The 19,987-nt window shown below is 38.3% G+C and overlaps 2 protein-coding genes across 3 annotated transcripts; one reads left to right on the forward strand and one right to left on the reverse strand.

Moving 5' to 3' along the window:
* The first annotated feature begins 211 nt into the window (after positions 1 to 211).
* On the forward strand, positions 212 to 13,284 carry LOC131367230 (ran-binding protein 3-like). Its single transcript, XM_058412533.1, has 14 exons — positions 212 to 573; positions 6,557 to 6,615; positions 6,742 to 6,766; positions 7,079 to 7,144; positions 7,297 to 7,359; positions 8,041 to 8,106; positions 8,196 to 8,293; positions 8,405 to 8,502; positions 9,529 to 9,607; positions 9,712 to 9,796; positions 10,484 to 10,605; positions 10,692 to 10,812; positions 11,062 to 11,379; positions 11,908 to 13,284. The coding sequence occupies exons 1-14, from the start codon at positions 417 to 419 to the stop codon at positions 11,949 to 11,951; spliced, it is 1,401 nt and encodes a 466-aa protein (XP_058268516.1). The 5' UTR covers positions 212 to 416; the 3' UTR covers positions 11,952 to 13,284.
* Positions 13,285 to 14,333: 1,049 nt separating this feature from the next.
* On the reverse strand, positions 14,334 to 18,850 carry LOC131367231 (methylosome subunit pICln-like). 2 transcript variants are annotated; one of them, XM_058412535.1, is made up of 7 exons: positions 18,385 to 18,847; positions 17,623 to 17,759; positions 16,318 to 16,470; positions 16,137 to 16,241; positions 15,850 to 16,023; positions 15,275 to 15,344; positions 14,334 to 14,642 (listed from the first exon to the last, which is right to left on the reverse strand). In XM_058412535.1, coding segments are annotated over exons 1-7 (759 nt in total). In that variant the 5' UTR covers positions 18,504 to 18,847; the 3' UTR covers positions 14,334 to 14,641. The 2 variants fall into 2 exon arrangements, with proteins under 2 accessions (XP_058268518.1, XP_058268517.1); XM_058412534.1 differs by lacking the exon at positions 14,334 to 14,642 and having other exon boundaries at positions 15,271 to 15,344; positions 18,385 to 18,850.
* Positions 18,851 to 19,987: the final 1,137 nt, after the last annotated feature.

Consider the following 19,987-nt stretch of genomic DNA (forward strand, 5'->3'; position numbering starts at 1 on the left):
TTGTTTCTTTTGATAATGATAAAGAGTCATCTGTGATAAATTCAACACTTTGCATTAAATTTCATTTGCATTCTTTGATATCTCTCTAATAGGTGTTAAAACGTTTGGCTATATATTTTGAATAAAGCAAGTCTAAACTTATTTTCCTTCCAAGGAATAGGAACCTGTGGCCACGCCCCCTTGCTGCAAAGCGGTGGACGCGCGCGACGTGAGAATTCATTCACACTGTGGCTCACGATCTGTGCCGATGTTCTGTCATTACTGTTGGAAAAAGGAGGAGGTGGATTAACCTGTCTGTGTTCATCTCCGATATTTGCGAAAGAACCCTTTCCAGCTTGATTATTGTTACTGGTACAAACGTTCAAGTGTCTAGAGCGGGCGCGCGTGAACTTGTAACCGCGCTGTCACGGAAGGTTATGAGAGGGTTTCCTCATGCAGAGTGTCCGGGGATCATGTCTCTGTCTGCGGACTGCTCGGCACACGCACGTTCGCCCTCCGACGGCGCGCGAGGAAGCCCGATATCGACCGTCGCGCGATGTCTCCAACCGGACACTGCGCACGCGCCGCCAAAGGGTACGAACTTTCCACTATATATACATATGTAACCTAGATTGAGGGTTTTCATGTTAATTTTTTGTTCACTTTTGCATCTGGCCCAAGTGGGCGTGTTTTCTTATACCGAATTGCATGCATGAGGAAACATTACGAGCTCAACTTGAAAATCAGATCCTGATAAACTTATAAAGAACCATAGACAGAAAGAAAAAAACACTGATCTAGCTGAATCAGGTAATGTTCAAACCTTGCAAGGCTCTAAACGTCTCTTAAACATACCCTCTCAGAGAAAAAGTATTGAACTCCTGTACCTGCCACAGGTGAAAATGGTAATTTAAATGCAGTGTGCACTGAATGTACTCTTTATATCCATTTGTAAACCAAGTAACAATCAGGATTTATCACAAAACCTGATCCATTATGTTTGTACAGTCTTGAGCAGGCTGCATAATCCAAAGCTCTAAAAGTTACAAGCTCTATAGATTTATTTCTTTCATTTACAAAACAAGTTTACATAGCTGAACTGTACACACCCAACATGAACAGAGGTCACTGCAGCAATGCACACGTATACATTTACTATACACTTCTGAGTAATATTTGCACAGTAAAAAAAGTCTGCAAAATAAGACATTTGGATTCAAATTCAATGTGGTGCAGTCACTCATGGCCTCTCAGTGCTCAGGATTGCATATCACACATTGCAGTCACTCAGCACGTAAGGCGCGATCACAGATAATGAAACACTACCACACGGCACCGTTCATTCTTAAACACTCCTTTAATCAGGGCTGGCTGGACCTCAGTTACTGATCGCAGAGATGTGTCCTGGAGCTCTGAGGGGACATTTAAGTGGTATCAGATCATTGCAGCTTAATCCAGTTCCTTCAGAACGTCGGTATGAGCCTGTTTGCTCTAGTCTAAAGCAGGGTTTGTTTTTAAGACTGTTGCTATTCCCTCCCCTTTTGAAATCAGCCAAGTATTAACTCAGTCCCAGAGCTCAATAATTTTTGCTGAAATGTCCCACCCTGGTATGTCTGTAAGGCATGTGATGACAACAATGCTAACATAAAATAGCTTATTGTTTTCTGATACAGAATATTTTTGTTGTTTGTTTGCTTTAACTGGGTCCTTGGGGCTCTGGAGTCAGTGATAAAAATGTAAACAGCTGAGATAGTCGCACAGAAACCCAACAGTAAATAGGATAAAAAGATTCTCCTGAACTGTATTCAGTCAACATGTCCTGTAAACGAAAGACATGTCATCGGTTACTCACAATAATAATATTCAGGAATAGTTTAGGTCCATGATTCTCAAAGCGGTGTCCAGTGCGCAATTTTTGAAAATCATGTTACAGTAGTCAAAATTGCAACTCACCATGATAAAAGTTATTAATTTATTATTGTGTTCTTGTAGTTAAAGCTTATATCTGATTGGATAAATGAATTGAATGTGTTTAATCCAGACCACAATGTCAATTTGAATCTAATCATGAGTTTAATGAAAATATGTTCTATGAGTGGAAGGTTTGGCAGTAAGAAGCTCTGTTCAGTAAATAGCCAAAACATCATTACACGCATTTAAATAATGAGGTAACAGTTGGGTTTTATTCATAAAATGAATTTGCTCTGAGGCACTCTGTAGATATTTTTAGAGTTAAAGGTCTGCAAAAACAATTGAGACTATTAGGGTTAGACAGCCATATGGTGGAACCATTGCTTCATGTTTCTTTGAGGCTTAAAACTTCTTCATAAAGCATTTTCCTTAGGAAAACACAATGAAGCACAACATGGTTCAACCTCAAACACTGAACATACAATCAAATACTGTAATAAATAATAAAAAAAAAACCCATAATGCTGAGACAACAGTTATACTCAGGAAGAATTCCATAACTATAAAAGAAACCTTACCCCTTATTTGGGGTACTGACTACATCTGTGATCAATGTGATCAAGCCATAACCTTTGGAGAAGCTCTTAACACCTGTAAGTTCATAGTGCAATAACACACTGAGCTCAGCAAGACTCCACATATCTGTAGAGTGTTTAGTATTTATAGTTTGTGTCCTCTGGACCTCTGATGCTACACAACAAAGAGATCTTGCAGAGTCTCCCAAAGTAAATGCAGCTGCAGGGGCAGTACTAAAGCTGTTGTTGTTTTATGTTCTCGCTTTGGCCTTAGAAAATATTAAGGAAGGCCTACAGGCTTATATCCAAGTTCTCACTGAATGAAGCCTCTTGTCCACAAGGCAGTGATCTTTCTGAGCAGGGAAACCCATTGTCCGAGCCTTGGCCACTGCACCCATAGCTGTGTAGTGAGATTGTTTTTCTCACCCCTCACTCCTCTTCTCCCTCCTTCCAGGTTCAAGAGGAATGATCTGGTTGAGGCCAGAGTATCCCAGTCTGTGTCTACAGGCAAAGTGTGCCACTCCCCCTCCCCAAGCATCGGGCTGCTCTTAAAGGAGGGAGGAGTTAATCTGATGCCAAGGCAGAAGTTCGTAGAGCTCAGCCACAGCTGGCATCAGAGTTTATAATGCATTCAGGGTCTGCCAGAAGAAAAGCCTTTTTATGGGCTATTTAAACTCACCGAAGATGTGGGGAGGAAAACAGGACAGAACATGTGAAAACTAGCTTTGACTGGAAAATTTGAGGGGAAAAACTTAGAGTGTCAATTAATTTAGAAGTTGCATAATGAAGGCACGTACAGCTAACTCAGTGATTTTAATTTGGCACATGCTTTTATTCAAAGCAACTTGTGGCTCAGTCAGTGGGATGTGAGCACATAACCTACTTGCATCTAAATGAATTAGGTCCCATTTTCATTCTCTTCCTATTTCCATCTTTAATGACATGCATATCAGTCTTTATTAATTCACACATGCACTTCAGTTTTGTCCAAGATTCTGTTCTGCTGCTTTTAGATTCTTTTAGATGCTTTTCTATTTTCACTGTGATTTAATTTTCTTTTAATGTTACGCACACTTAACTTCCTGTTGAAAGTACTGTTGGATTCAGCCCTTACTTCCTCTCTACTTAGTCCTTTAGTCAGTCCATCTCTCTCACCTCCTCATCTGGACACATAGATAAGCTTCCAAAGCTAACATCACCAAGCAAGAAATTAGCACCAGAATCACTGATAAAGTGACTTTTCCTTTAAAGTTAGGGGCACTGATTTTTAAGGCACTGTTTGGTGGAGTCTCTACATGCCACTTTAGAAAGCTTCACCCTCTTGCACTAACATTCAAAGCTTCTAGCAAATCCATCATCACACGTGTATTTTTAGAGACGTAGCTTTGAAAATGGCAAGGATATATTTGTTTAAATTTTGAGTTTCAAAATAGCCAACTTCAGCTAACATTGCTGACTGTGCCAGTAAAAAACAGATTACTTTATGCTTAATAGGGCTTCAATGTAATATGTATCCTAAAGCAGAAGAGTAAATCTTTCATGCTGAGTCTAATCTCTCCCTGTGCCTCCATGCGAACAAGCTGGCTCTGACTCAGGCACTTGTCATTTTCAGCTGAAAGCTCTTAACCTTGAAGCCTGCAGCTGATATGTGGGCTTAGAGAAACACGTCATGATCCACCCGCTCAGGCTGCCACTTGTACAGGGATATTATACGTGACTGCTAGCATGACACCTATGTATGTACTGTACTTGTATGGTTACAATATTCTGATGACTCCGGAGTTATGCTAGGTTTCATATTTATTGTACATGTTTATTCATGTGATATAATCAGTCGATTATGTAGCAGCAGTACAGTGCATAAAATTGTGCAGATATAGGTCAAGACCTTCAGTTAAGTTTCACATTAAACATCAGAATTGGAAGAAAAATGGGAGTTCAGTGACTGAGACATTGTCTTTGTGTCAGACAGGCTGGTTTGAGGATTTTAGGATGTGCTGATCTTTGGGATTTTCATGCATAAGAATGGTATGGAAAAACAGCATCAGTTGAGAAGGATGCAGAAGAAAGCAGAAGAGCAAGAATCTGAGGATATAGTGGGCAAGAGCTCCCCAAAACAAGACAGATAAAAATTGGAAAACTTAAATGAAATAGACTGTGTGACCCTAAACACTCTGTTCCGCTATAACTAATTGAAATTCCACCAGATATCTATATTACTTGCTCATTAAGTAAGAGACTCACAGATTATGCCATCATGTGTAGAGAATATAGTACTGAAGCTCTTAAACGGTCACCTTTTAATTTAATTTGGACTGTGCCAAACAGAGAGAACGCTCTCACCATTTGCTGTCAGGTCTTCTGTTATTTATCACTTTGCACATGGACGTCAGCACTGAAACCAGCAGGGATGCTCTCTCCAGGGACAAATAGTATATTCGAAAGATGCAATATCCAGATCGAGAAAGGGCCAAGCATTGAGCATTGCCAAAAATGGTACGTGTGATTAGTCAGTGCTCCACGGAAATAGCACATCAGTAGAGGTGGCATGAGGCCTATTGGCTGGATGGTGTGGAATTTGATTATGTAATACTATGAGAGAAGGATGGTCATTAGAGTATCCTACATTTATTTTTACTCTTCAGTTGATATTTTGTTTAGGAAAATGTATATAAAAGTACATCTATAACCAATATCTATTACATTTGGATGACACCTAAACAAATGACCACCACAAGAGAACCGTCTCTTCATTTCCAAGTGAGACATTTAGCACCTAGAAGAGACAGCTTCAACTTCTACGAGAAACTCAAGCGTCTACACTCCACCTACGTGTTAGGAGTCACCTTTTTCCCGTACATAAGTTGAGCGACTGGAACAGTGGTGACTAAAAAGTTGCTGCATGGATAATGCAATTTGAAAATGCGATTTGAAGCCCTTAGCAGGAGGTCAGATGCAGGATAATCTCTGTGACTGGAGCACAGAGTGGCTCATGATGCGTCATTTGGCCACGTAAAAATATTACAGCTAAGCAAAAGAGCTACTGTGCTATTGGCAGGTCACAGAGTATCATTGCTTGGCCCCAGCTCCATGTTACACATAAATACACATTTTTATACATTTCAAGTGATCTCTGGTTAAGATTAGTGGTGTAGATAGATTACATCAGAAGAATGCTGTTTATTTTTAGTTGCAGACAAGTCTGTGCCGGGATTAGTTTGGCCCAGGGCCCAGTGAAGTGTCAGTGTGGCTTGCACCTCCAAGGCCCTTGATTCTTGTGAACATGATGATGGAGGGCTTGCATAAGGAGCTGAAGGAATCCATTCATACAGTTAGTGGGCAGGTCAGGACTGTTTATAGCGCTGGAAGAGCTGTAAAACATGCATATATATATATATATATATATATATATATATATATATATATATATATATTTATATATATATATATATATATATATATATATATATATATATATATATTTATATACTTCTAATAGACATATAAACCATTATTGCATTTGGTAGTATTTCTTCCCTCATATACTTTGTATGTTTAAAACATATTTCACACATATTTATTACAATATTACATAACATGTTTTAATAATATATTTTTTCCTTTCTTTATATATTCAATAAATGGATGTGCCAATAAAATAACAGTCTAAATGGAAGAAGGCAATTTCTCATATTTCACTCTGCATTACTTAAAACGATTCACAAAGACTGACTATTTTGAATTCAAACTCAGATTGAATATAAATAAAAAGATGCAGGTCAATGTAAGCTCTTTGAGAATTAAACTTACCCTTAAAGTTACAGTGTTGATCCTGACAATTTAATTGTGAAGCTTCAAAAGGAGGATTTTGCATTCAGGGTAGCACTTACAACTCCAGTATCCCAGTGTAGCATAGCTCCATTTTGTAGTGCTTTTATTTTTTACACATACTGTACACATTGTTCATATGGAGAAAAGGCCAGGAACATGTGCACATTTTCAATGTGCAAATCATTCATTGTTAGTAGAGTTGTATATGAAGAGGCTATGGCTTTTCTTCACAGTACAACTGTTTTGTTTTTCTATTTCAGACAAACCCGTACTTGCTGCTCCGATGTTCGTCTTTCAGAGGATGACATCTACAGTGAAGGTAAATGTTGAACAAACATTAGCAATCTAATACCAATCTCTTACAAATAGCTATGTTTAACTGTTCAGTACATTTTCAAGGTTTGTATTACTGAGGCTGAATCTACTTTATGTGTGTGTTTATTAGAGGACAGCAGAAGAAGACGGGAATGGTACGTTTGTTATACAACAAGTACACATTGTCACGAATCAGGGCTGTAGGTGGAAACGAGTGCACAATTCTTTAATGCAGTGTGCAGAAAATAACAAACCATGTCAAAGCAAAGCAAATATTCCCTAGATTACAGGAACACTCAAGAACTAGGTCAAAAACAAATTATGACAAACACACGGGTTTTTCAGACATGCAACAAAAAGTAACTCAAGACACAAATGAAGAAGAAGCCCTCTGGTGACACACATATTAACTCTAGTTGTCTGTGTTTTGAGTCATTGATTTCATCATTGATTTCTGGTATTTTTAGGAGCCTGTGTGAACAAACGCATCCGATTGCTCACCTATCCTTCTTTGATCAGTCGGAACAGAAAGGGTAGGAATTGGAAAATATTTTTTTCTTATTTTGCATAAACACCAGTTCTTGACCTCTAGTTATTTTAAGTCAACAGAATTCAAATTAAAAGCTACTGGCAATCAATATAGAACTCTCAAAAATTAATAATTCTTTTATTTTGCCCTAAACAGAACCCTGTGGCTTTAGCAAGCGTGTGCGTTCAAGTTCTGTTTCCTTCTCACCACCTTTACAGGGTAAACTATCTCTCTCTCTCTCCTTCTCCTTCTCTCTCTCTCTCTCTCTCTCTCTCTCTCTCTCTATGAGGAAGTTGCCATACTTACTTACCTCTATTTAGGTTAAACCCCCTGCTAATCCCTTCCAGTTTAATGATCCACTCAGAGCTCAAGTTCCAGCCCAGGCCTCACTCCCTGGTTTGTGTTTCAGACCCAGTAACAGAAATGACTCTCCCCTTTAGTAAGCCCTCACTTTTAGTTGGAGTGGGTGCTCAAGGCTTGGCAAATCCATTAATTGTGATTCATTCACTGTAAAGAGCAATATCTGTATTTTAGCTCTAAATGTGTGTTTGGGGACATAGCCAAGCATGATTAACTGCAAAACAAAGAGAGACTACTTGGCTGAAACACTGTAGGTTTTTAACACTTCCTTTCTCACAGTGTATTAACGCTTAAAGCAAATGGCTGTTTACATCATGGCTTCTCCCATTAATTAGGTCACTGTATCACTGTTTGGGGAGTCATTATTAGATAAAATTCTTAAGATCCAAAATGGATGGATTCATCCAAAACAGAAATTAGAGTTACTTCAGAATGTAAGACAAAAATCTCTGCTTTTTGAAATCTTTATTTAAAAAATTGTTAATTTTTTTGCATGAAAACATGTAATCTAACTGTTCTCATGTTTTATTTTTTGTATAGTCCCAAGATCAAATGTGTTTGTGCCGTCCACCTTGCACAACCCGAACCAAGTCTCTTCCTCTGCACGTTAGTATCTTAAGTTTGTCCTACATATATTATTTTCTTTTTTTTCTTTATTGAATGTGTTCACTTAACACATCCGGTTATGTTTGCAGCATCTCTACGGAGCAAGGTGAAGAACACACTGTTAAGGCCGGCTTCCCTGGTGGCACCTGAGCCATGGAGCAGCCACAATGTGCCTTGTATTAAACAGGTATTGCATAAATTTCACATCACCAAGTTCTGGTTTCATTTATACCACAACAGTTTAAGGTGCATAAAGAGGTTCCATCTTGTGTTTCTAAAGGTGTATCTGTTCCTCCAGGTCGGCCTTAATGCAGATGGAAACCTCTCCAGGGTTACGATTGAGCTCCCATCCTCAGCCAGTGCCCTGGAAGAGCGGATGTCACCACAAATGAGCAGGTCAGCTTGATCCTCATGAGGCTTAAACAATCAGAGAAATAAACTAACTAACTTTAACATGGGCCAAACCAGATGGATGGAAAATGTTTCTTTACAAATGTAATGTGACTGCAACAAATTCTACCTGTAATAATAAATAATTATTATATAGTGAAAATGATAAATAATGACTTGTAATGTTTGTAATAAGTTCACAACTTAGTAAAGATACAAATTCCACACACATGTATACTATATACTATACACTATCTATATATATATATATATATATATATATATATATATATATATATATATATATATATATATATATATATATATATATATATATATATATATATTACATTCTCTCTCTCTCTCTCTCTCTCCCCTGATTGGTTGCTGGCTCTTGCCTGTCACTGTGTATTTCTGACTTGTGTCTAAATTTGGAGCATGATGACGGTTGACATCTGAGCTGGTTCTATAACTGTGAGTTTCTGTTGGAGGATTATCAGGGCGACTCACAGCAATTCAGGAACATCACATTATGTAGCAAGTTTTCTCCCTGACTGAATAATTATGTCTTGCAAAATTTGTGACAAGAAAATTCCTACACAAGCTCGTATTAGCTCATATTTCTGATCTGATTAAACTTTAAATAGGAATAGTAATATCACTGTTCGGAATGCTACATGGGAATGATGTCACACAGCACGGCCCAAAGCGAATCATTGGTATTAGTTTAAAACTCACGCGTGCTAAAATAAACACATACTTGCTTTACTATGACTTTGTAGCTCTAATGTTAAGAAATAATAGCTCTGTGTATAAAATCAAACTGGCAGTATGCCTGGATTAATGAACTGTAAGAAATAAGCAAAAGACATGTTTTGCCTGAATATATTTTACACAAGCAGAAAATTTGCATAAAATTGACTTCTCCCTTAGCATCTCTTTAACAGCAGGTAAATTGTAATGATACTTCCAGAATAACTTGCAGAGTGATTCAGATACTAGGCTAAATCCAGGCATTTCTTTCTTTTTCAGAAATCTCTCACAGACTAATACCTCTGTCTCTGAAAGCGCCAGGTTTGTGTTTGGGGAGAATATGAGTGAGAGGGTGCTGGTAGGTCTAAAAACTTAACTTTGTTTCATTCAACGCCGAATACAGTTAATATGTGCTATTTTCTAAGCAGTTTGCTGGACTAATGTACATGGATTGTCTCTCAGAGTCCACCTTGTAGTGAGGACAAGTCTGAAACGGACTGCAGCTCAAGTGACTCCGATTCCTCCTGCACAGAAGACACAGACACAGGTATGTTCAGCGATGTACAGTAGTTATGAATGAAAATTAGACAAATGAAACATAACTACATGCTTTGATAATGCTCTCGCTTACATGCAAGTCATTTAGTATAAAAGTGCCTGCCAGGTGACGGTTATGTCCAGAATTTCAAAGAGGATCTGACTGTTTAAGCTCAAACATACTGAATATTTCCAGCTGTCAATCATTCAGTGTTTAGAGTTTCACAGCATTTGAAACCACCTAGTGGCTAAATAAGTGTACTGTTTCACCACAGACTCCTAAATTTCCTCATTGTCTACGACTTACATTACTCCAAGATTTCCTGAACAAGATAAAATTATGAGCCTCATACATGTTCATAGGGCCATTGTAAGGTTCTCATACAGGCTCATTTCTGAGACTGAACACTGACGACAAACCTGTTTAAATCAATCTGAATATTTTGTCAAGTATAAAATATACAAGGTATTCATTCTGGTTGAACAATATAAAACAATTTAGCAATACAATTACAAAATGATATGCAAGAAAGGAAACATGACCTGTTGTATTTTAGTTATTTTCTTAGAAAAGTATTGTACAGTACTACATTAAACAACACTGTGCTTTCAGTCATTTAAAGTAACATTTAATTTAATGGAACTGTTATACAGTGCTGAAGTCTGAAGGAATGTTTGGTGTCTGCTATGTCTATAGTGACTGTGCAAAACACACTGTGGGAATCTGCTGCTGCCCACACGGCTGCCTGCAGGAGACGTTGTCTGCTCAAACAAGTGCAGATCTTCACCGGAGAGGAGAATGAGAGCAACGTCGTCCAGGTCTAAAAATGTTTATTTTGTTCATAAATAGTAATGGTATCACTTGGTGCAGGCTGTACTGAGACTGTGATTTTGAAACCTTTTAGCTGACGTGCAAACTGTTCGTTTTGGAGAAGGGAACCCAGTCGTGGAGTGAGAGAGGGCGAGGGGTCTTACGACTAAATGACTTGCAGACTAAATATAAAGGATGTTTGCAGTCAAGGATGGGTAAGTGATAAAACTATACTGTAAATGCTACTGTAACTCTGAATCATTTCTATCATTTTGTACATTATCTTTATACTTCCTTGTGTACTCTTTATAAACATTTTAGAAATAAGGTTTAGCAATTAAAGAAATAGTTAACGATAACGATAGTTATCGATAGTTAATGATTCTTCTGACCGTGCTTCATTGTGGAGATTGTGTTCATTTAATCTCAGATTTCACTGTGTTTCTGAAAATGTTTCTTCCCAGTGATGAGGCACCAGGGCAGTCTGAAACTGATCCTGAACACTAAGTTGTACCCGCACACACACCTGCGGCGCCCGGCACGGAGGAACCTACAGGTGACAGCCACTGACCTGGAGACCCACAGTGTACGTGTGTTCCTGGTCCAGGCCAGTGCCCGAGACATTGCCCGCCTCTATGTGGCTATTCATCACAGACTGGTGGCCCTTCGCTGCAGTACTGCCATGTTCAGGGACCGAGATGGACACTGCAGCAGCGAGGAGGACAACGACGAGGAGGAGAAGACTAATGAGGAGGCGGTCTTAATCACACACACCAGATCTGGTAACAGCTACAGCTACTATATACATTTCAATTAGTTCTGTTCATCAATTATATAATAGCCGCTATTATTAGAAATATAAATTGGTGGTCTAACTGATATCAAATATTATATAATATTATATCATAATATTAAAATATTATGCACAGTTGTGTTGCTCATATTAGATTTGCTTTAAAAAAAAAAAACACAATTTACACATTGTTTCATGACCTGTAAAATAGACATCACACTGTATGGTAGAAAATTTTAAGTAAAGTTTTAAAGTGTGCCATTCAGACCCTGATTGGATATAAGGGTAAGATACTTTTTTGGAATAAGAGGACAAGCTTCTACTTTAGAGTATTGAGTTTTAAAAATCTATATACTCCACATAAATACACAGAAACAAAAATACTACCTACAGAAATAACAATAATGAATAAGTAGTGGTTGAAGAGTCCTGGACACCACCTGCCATGTCCTTTTCTCTGTACAATTGTGAATAACTTTTACTTATTATTATTATTACCCATTTGTCTTATCTCCAGGGGATTGTAATTGGAGGAACAGTCATTCCAGACTCCATCCGTGAACGTCCCACTCAACCTTGTGCCTGACAAAGATTTCCATCATGCTTCTAATCTCAGCCATTTTGTGAATATCCACGTCTTCTGAATTTCAACAGTATGGAGGCTTTTATTTTGTGTAGCTGCCTGCGAAATTTCTGAACAGTATTAAACTCTGCTTTTTCACCAAGAACATTTTTTATCAGGTTGGAGACACTGATTCATGCATCATTGCTGCAATATACATTTTTTTAACTTATTATTTCTACTAGAGCAGTAGAGTCCATCTGTGGTCCTTTTTTAGGCATAGGCCTACACCATTGTGGTGCTCCAGTACACTTGAATCAACCTGTGATCAACTCAATTTAGGATCAGGTTTCAAAAAAAATCATACAGGACCCAATTTGAGCTCTTTTATGAGGGATTGAGATTAAATGAGGGTTTATAATGAGCTGATTGTAAATGTTCTTAGTTGTAACTTTACATTCACACTATACATTCACAATCCCAGAGACTCTTCCAGATAACTGTGAAACTGTGACGTCTGCCGGATCTGGGTTATGATATTTCTATGCAAACTTTAAAACTCAAATTCAGAGAGAATGTAAAATGGGCCAATCTTGGGACTACTGTCTTCTTTTATTTATTCTCTGATATCTTCCATAGCACTTTGTCAGAAAGGGGTTAAATTGAGCTACAATTTCTGGTAGTGAACTCAGGCCTACTACAGGCCCTTTCAGTCTCTGTCTGTGCCAATTATTTATAATGTGACTGGCAGATCTCTTTGCTCTATTAACAAGGGGTTTCCATTTCCGTTCTACCTCATGAACAGTAGTGTATACCTGATCTCATCTTCTGCACTGTTTTGGTCCTAAGAAGAGCTGATTGTGTTAGGAAAAGCTTATTACCTGAAACCATTGTTTGTTTTATTCTCTACTCCAGCTCTGAAGGTTTAAAGAATGAATTCAGATAGTGTCTACAGCCACATTTCTGTCTGTGAATTGCAGTTTTATCGGGGAAAAAAACTGCAAAAAAACTTATTTGCCACCTATTATACTTTAAGAGCTAAAATATTTAGAAGAGGATTTCACTGAAGAGTTGTGTATATTTTTATATGTATTTAATGGATTAAATACCTAATTTTAAGTACATCTAAGGCCGTGTCTCTTTTTATGAAATCACATTTAGGATTGTTTCTAATGGGTCACATAGAATTTATAGCATTTATTTCCCACACCACCACATCCTGAAATCGTTTATTTCTCTTGTACCACAGTGATTTTCCAGCAGGCACAATATTTTTTTATTAAAGAACAATAATTTCTTGTCAGAAAACTTACCATTATGCAGCACAAACACTTGAGGCTCCTTCCATTTCATGAATAGTTCACAAGATGTTTTTTTGTTATATGTAGATCTTATAGAGCATCCACCATAACCATGTTGTGAATAAAACATAATAGAAAGAATGCAATAGAACCAGAGCAATATTTTGTACCCATGATTTATTGTTATAATAAATTATTCAACACCTGACCAATCAGACTTGAGAATTTAGCAATGTTGGGATAAAAGACCTATATGACTATTAATTCACGAAAAAGTAGATAATAGTCCAGAAGACAGCAATTCCTTAACTTCAACAATCTATATATCATTATACCTCCAACGATTTTGTTACTTCTACAGATGTAAAAAAGTTTCCTGGCATACGATACCTGAGGATTCATTTCTAAATAAACTATACCATATTGCAACTTGGATCAGTGCAAAACAGCAAACTACAATCTGACCTTCGCTGAGAAATCAGCATTCCAGCCACAGCTCTCCTCAGCAGTTTCAACCTGTAATTACTCTGGATATCTCTTGGGGGGGGAGGGGGGGAGCTGAGCCAAGTTTCCTGGGCAGGCTACTTCACTCAGTTAAGATTTTATCCTGTAAATTGGGCAGTGGAAAATAAGCATACACTATCTCCACCCTAAGACTTTGAAGCCAACTTAGGAAAGTTTTTTTAGGGAAAAAAAAACCTTGTGCTTGTGGCAAAATGTTGAAGATCAGCGTTTAGACACTGAATATGCATGGAAGTGATGAATTCTCTTAAGCATCCAAGCTTATGTCAAGCTCTGTGTTGCAGAAAGTAGTCTATACAGCATATTAATATGCGACAGTAGAGCCAGTCTTGCACTGCAAGGCTGAGGTTTGCTTCTCTGCCAGTACTGGCTGTGAGACTAAGGGGAAATGAGTTCATCTGTCTGGAAGATGGGCGTGATTGTAGCTGATCACTAGCAGGAGAGAGAAATGGCAAAACTAGGGCATTCGGTTGCATGCTAGGACACAGACACACACACAGACACACACACACGGCTTAAGCTTAAAATCAGATAAAATGTCCACTTCAAACCCAAGAGCAGATTACATTTAGCTTTATTTAATATGTTACTGAAATGCACATATTAGTACTCAAGGGTCATTGTCAGTAAAAATTTCAATACAAAAGTTACACAGAATTGATGATTTGACAGTATGACAGTGTTGTCAGCACATAAAAAGAAAGGCTGGTGTTAGCCAGTAATTGTGCAACGATTTAGTGTTTTAACATTCATAAGGCCCAGTGCTTTGGCTTCCGTTCCACAATTCAGTGTCTCCGCCTGCTAGCCCGTTCCGGCTCGGCTTCAAGTGCTTCTGCCCAAGAGAAAACAAGAGGCTCTCTGTTCTGTCTGCAGGTCGGGGAAAGAGTCGACACAGCTGATTAAGAACTGGCTCCATGAGCTGGGGCAACATGGATAGTATGCTCACTTGGAATAAATATACAGAGCTGGATGCGAGGGACTTGACAGCAACAAATTTTTTAATTATTTGTGACTGAACTGACAGTCGAGTGCAAAGATTTGTGTCCAAAGATTTTAAAAATGAAATCAATCCAGGGCTGCATCATCAGGAAAATATTACAACCCTCTCCATTCCCAGATCTCATCTGAGGAAGGAAGTGTATGACTTGCAGTTTGTACAAATATATCAGGAGGAACGTACGATAGAGTGTACGGAAATATTATAAAAGTGAGGATCTATAAGCTGTTTAGAATATATAGATAGAAGTTATTAAGGGCATAGATACTATTAGCAACTTCATCCATAATATTTATGGAATTCATAATTTCATTTTGTATTACTTGTAAGAATAAAGGAACATCAGTGAAACCTACCACCAAAAAATGTACTGCTGCTATAAAATAAACTAGCTTCATTTTAGTCTTTAGGGTGTGCAAACCTTTGCTCTGTCTCAACAGTCTCTCCAGTCCCCCTAAATACGTCCCCACGCAATTAGTCACACCTGAAGATCAAAGCTTACCAGTGGTCAACTTCAGCGTCATCAAACTGCCCTGAGACTCCAAGAGCACCAGAGTCAGTCTGTGCATCATCTGTGAGAGGAGAAATGTTTAGACGGAAAGTTCATAAATACACTTAATAAAAAACTGATTTCTACCCAACCCTAGAAATATTGTGGTCTCGAAAAAGAATTTGGAACAAGCCACAGAGAACTTAAGAAGTCTTAGGTTGAGTCCTAAATGAAATCTTCTCCAGTGTGGCTTTGAGTACTTAACCACATGTTGCTAAGAGACTTCATAGAAGTCATGATCACCAAAAAAAAGCATATATTAATCATACAAGGATAAATGATAGGTTGCATATCAAAGTTAAGCTGAATCTATTTCAAAAGATTGAGGAATACAATGATTAATAAACATGAACTAAAGCCAACGGGTTGATAAAACTCCAAATATGGCCACCTTTTGTCTAAAAATAGTTCAGCAAGCCAAATGAGACCATTGGCTAATTTTAAAGTTGTAAAGACTACAGAATGTGTGTGCTATTATCTTAGCCTGGAAACCAAGTGTGTTTCTATGTTGTAAAATTGCTTTAAACCATCTCGTGCAGCTGCTGCATCCTCAGTCCTGACTCCAGCCATGCAGTGCTGTGGTGCTGAGGACTGACCCAGCATCCCTTCCAACCTCTCCAGTGTGGCCTGGCCTTCCATGGTCAGCTGAGACATGCCCTCCTCAAATGAGTAATACGTTGGCAGATCGATCTGGCCCTGCTCTATAGGCCAGATATTTATAAAAGATTAATACCAAAAAAAAGATGTAAAATAGGTGTTCGTGCTGCAGTTGTTCAATCGGTCACTGCAAAATTCTTTTTACAAACAGCCTTACCAGCCTCCTCGACATCATACTCATCACCATCAAAATCGGAGTCTGAGTCATCTGGATCGGGATGCAATGCTTGGCATTCGGACATGGCCACAAATATCTTCTCCACTGCTCAGGAAAGATAGGGGCAATCAGAAAATATTGATAAAATGCATAATTCTGAAATGGGATGTGAAACACTTACAAGATCCTTTATCATTTGGAACAAAGCGGATCTCTGTAAACGCGCCTGTGGAGACATCGTCATCATCATCCTCCTCCTCCTCCTCCTCCTCCTCGTCATCGTCGCTGCCATCTGCTTCCTCTTTGGCTTTCACCTCATCGTCCTTGGAATGTTCTTAAAACACAAACCACAGCAAGGTAGCACATGGGATCATCTAATGCTCTATAAAGATAATAAGCAAATGATCTGCAAAGGATTACAGCTTCTACTGCAGTGTAAAAATATTTCAGAAGACCAATCAGAACTCGGAAAAAATACCGTAGCAATTTAGTGACTCCAGGCTTCTGTAAGAGATCCTCTAATGTGGTCCATACAATTACATGTGTTTATACAAATTATTTAGCTGAAAACAGCTCAATAGTTCAGAGACTAGCTTCATGGTTAGAGAAATTAGATCAGAATGGGGTTTTCAAGGACTAACTGATTTTTTTTTTTAACCCTATCTTGTTTGATGAGCAAACTGGCTTGTTTAAAAAAAAAGTTGATTATAAAAGCAATATTTAAGGATAACTTAATGATTAGAAAATAACTATTTTCAACATTCAGTAATCTTAGTTGTTTATCCAAGCATTTCTATGCACATAATTTTATAACTGGACTTCATATGGAACTGCTTTTCTGCTTCTTTTTTTTTGAATCACATAAAAAGAAAAGCAACGCTTAGAACCGTACTGCTTTTGAGGTTGGCATGCACAGCCAAGCCATTTGTAGCCAAGGCAGAGCCTACAGATTCTTTTCAGACACATGCTGTCACAAAAGAGCACAAGAGAGGCATTAGCGCATGAAGCACAGTTTTCCCAGGAAACAGCTGGCTTTGTCTGTTAGACCACCAGAAAGACTTGCAAAAGACTACCAGATTAAAAAGTTAAGCATGGGGTATGAAGGCTGCTTTCAACAAGACCACACTGTACCTTGTCTGCGTACACACTTCTGAAATAAATGTAAAACCTGTGATTATGCTAGTGCACTCTTATGGCTAATTAAACGTTGGGATAGATATTTCAAAGTCAAATGTCATGTTATAAGCCACAATGGGAAAAAAATACTGCTCTTTCATTTTTATAAACACCTAACAGAGTTTAAAAGGTTGTCAGTCCACCCAATGTAAGCTGTTAGCCCTTTCTTCAGCGTTTATATTTCTCTTGACTTTCTACTCCTGACACACTTGAACCAGGTGTTAAAACCATCTCTGACTCAGCTGTGTTTGGTGCTGGAACAGAATGGCCCACTTTCCAGTCTTTATCTTCATTCAATCTGCATTCATACCTTGATGTTTAGAGTTGACCTGCACATACAGATGCTCTGCAGGATATGCACTCAAGTCACGGGAGATGGCATGAAGGCTGATAGAAGGATAATCTAAAGAAAATCCTACTCCAGACCCATCGACCCAAGATACACGACTGTCATGGGAAAAGAAAAATATCACATTAAATTTAGAACTGGCAACATTTGGAGCCACAACCATTTTTCCATGTAGTGATACATGGCAGAGTCGCGTTAAGGAAATAATAACAATTTGAAAAGACATGCAAGACTCATTCGTCTCTACTGGGCACTCATGGAAAAAATGTTTCACAGATTTTGGGTGGATAAGGGTTATTTCAAAAGGGGTAAACCATCTGCTGGTTCCACATGGCACCTTTAAAACTGTCTATATATATATATATATATATATATATATATATATATATATATATATATATATATATATATATATATATATATATTAGTGTGTGTGTATTAAAATCTAAAATATAACTCTAGTACAATCTGAACAGCTTTTTAAGGGCATGAAAAGCAGCATAAAGCAGATCACTTCTATTAGACAAAAAAAAATCCAGCCGTTTTGTTACTCGTGAAAAGTTTTGCAGATGATTTTTTTTACAGTGTAAATCAATCTGCAACTCTAATGTAACTCCTATGTAGCAGAAGAAGCTGAACAGGTTTGAAGCACAATTGCACGTCTCGTTTCTAATATTTTGTAATATTTCTACTGGCATCTCTGCCGGTTGGGTTCATATTTACCTTTCTGCAACGCAAAGAGTTCCTGACCCAAGTCTCTTCCCGTCCAACACGGCGGTAATGTCCACTTCCTCAAGCCTCACTCCTTCTCTTGGAGGAGAAACATTTTGCAACACGACCATTCTTCCAAACACTGGACTTCTTTCTACCTTTAAGTCGCTATACAAAACGGCAGTCTGTGCGATTCCAGCAGCCTAAATGAGGCTTTAGATTTGTTTAACCATGGTTGATCTGAGTAAAACAGACGCCGGTGTTTGACACGATGCTTCCTCTCTTTCTCTCTGCTCCTCTGTCTAGACTCGTGTGTTTGGACCTATACACTACTGGTGGCGTGGTTTAGGGGCGGGATCTGAATAAATGGGCTACTTAGATTTATCTTCAAAGAAGCCTCCATTAGATTATATATTTTAATCTAATTTAGCGAATATGAAATGGGACTTTTAGAGACAATCCTTCCTTTTCTTTCACTACTAAAGAAAATCCTAAGATATTTCCCGGAAGCCATAGAGCTCACCTGGAAGTCTTACAGGTGACCGAAATGCAGTTAATAAAGACCTCGTGCTCAATTTTGATTTTATCCTCCCTGTTTTAATTCACACGCATTTTCAGATGAATTAACAATTTTTTAGTAAACCGGTTTGTCTTTTAACTTCCACATTTCCAGAAACTCCGCCCCCTAATCTCAGGAACCCAACTGGACCAAAAGCGCAGTCTGGACATGAATCATCGTGTGATATGAACAATACTGTAAGGAAGGAAGAAAATAATTCCGGGTGTGCTGTTATAGAAAAATAATCAACGATCCATTGGTGTGATTTGGCCCAAAGCACATCCCGAACTGTTTTACTCCACCCATACCACAGCATAATATTTTTTTGTTGTGTTAAAGATTGACATTTTTTTATTTTAGTGTTAGTCAAATTACACTTACCTTAATATAGCTACAAACGGTGGCAACGTTTATTTGTAAAAAATAAAAAAGTTAATTATCATTGTCTATACCTGCCCATCGCAGGGCCACACATAGACAGACAACCACACACACTCACTCCTATGGGCAATTTAGAATTACCAATCAACCTGCTGTACATGTTTTTGGACCGTGGGAGGAAACCGGAGTACCCGGAGAAAACCCACGCAGACATGCAAACTCCACATAGAAAGGCCCCTGTTCGAACCCGGGACTCGAACCCAGCACCTTCTTGTTGTGAGACACCAGTGCTAACCACTAAGCCACCGTGCTGCACGAATAAGTTCATTAATTAATTAAAAAAAAAAAAAAAATCCATTTTCTGAACCACTGTTCATAAGGCAGGGGACACTCAGGATGCAACGCAAACCTATTGCAGGGCACACACACTACAGTTAATTTAAAGATGCCAATCAGCTTAACACACGTCTTTGGACTGGAGGAGGAAATAGAAGTACTCTGAGGAAACCCCCAAAGCATGGAAAGAACTCTGGTGGCAGGAATGAAGCCTACAACCCTGGAGGTGTGAGGCAAACATGTCACCGTACCCCCACACCTTTCAATAGAGTTAGGAAAAATTGCAGCTTGTCGCCTTAAAAAAAGCAGAAAGCATAAATATCCCCTGTCTTGAACACT

The sequence above is a fragment of the Hemibagrus wyckioides genome, linkage group LG16 (genome assembly GCF_019097595.1).
Source record: "Hemibagrus wyckioides isolate EC202008001 linkage group LG16, SWU_Hwy_1.0, whole genome shotgun sequence".
Lineage (NCBI taxonomy): Eukaryota > Metazoa > Chordata > Actinopteri > Siluriformes > Bagridae > Hemibagrus > Hemibagrus wyckioides.

Bases quoted from the DNA above. Each gene is read 5' to 3' on its own strand.
- LOC131367230 (XM_058412533.1), top strand. From the start codon at position 417: ATGAGAGGGTTTCCTCATGCAGAGTGTCCGGGGATCATGTCTCTGTCT. The intron at 7,360-8,040 runs GTAAACTATCTC...TTTTTTGTATAG, and splicing joins CTTCTCACCACCTTTACAGG to TCCCAAGATCAAATGTGTTT. The intron at 8,294-8,404 runs GTATTGCATAAA...CTGTTCCTCCAG, and splicing joins ATGTGCCTTGTATTAAACAG to GTCGGCCTTAATGCAGATGG.
- LOC131367231 (XM_058412534.1), bottom strand. From the start codon at position 18,503: ATGGTCGTGTTGCAAAATGTTTCTCCTCCAAGAGAAGGAGTGAGGCTT. The intron at 16,471-17,622 runs GTATGAATGCAG...TTGTGTTTTAAG, and splicing joins GGTCAACTCTAAACATCAAG to AACATTCCAAGGACGATGAG. The intron at 15,345-15,849 runs GTTTAAAGCAAT...CTCCTCTCACAG, and splicing joins TGCAGCAGCTGCACGAGATG to ATGATGCACAGACTGACTCT.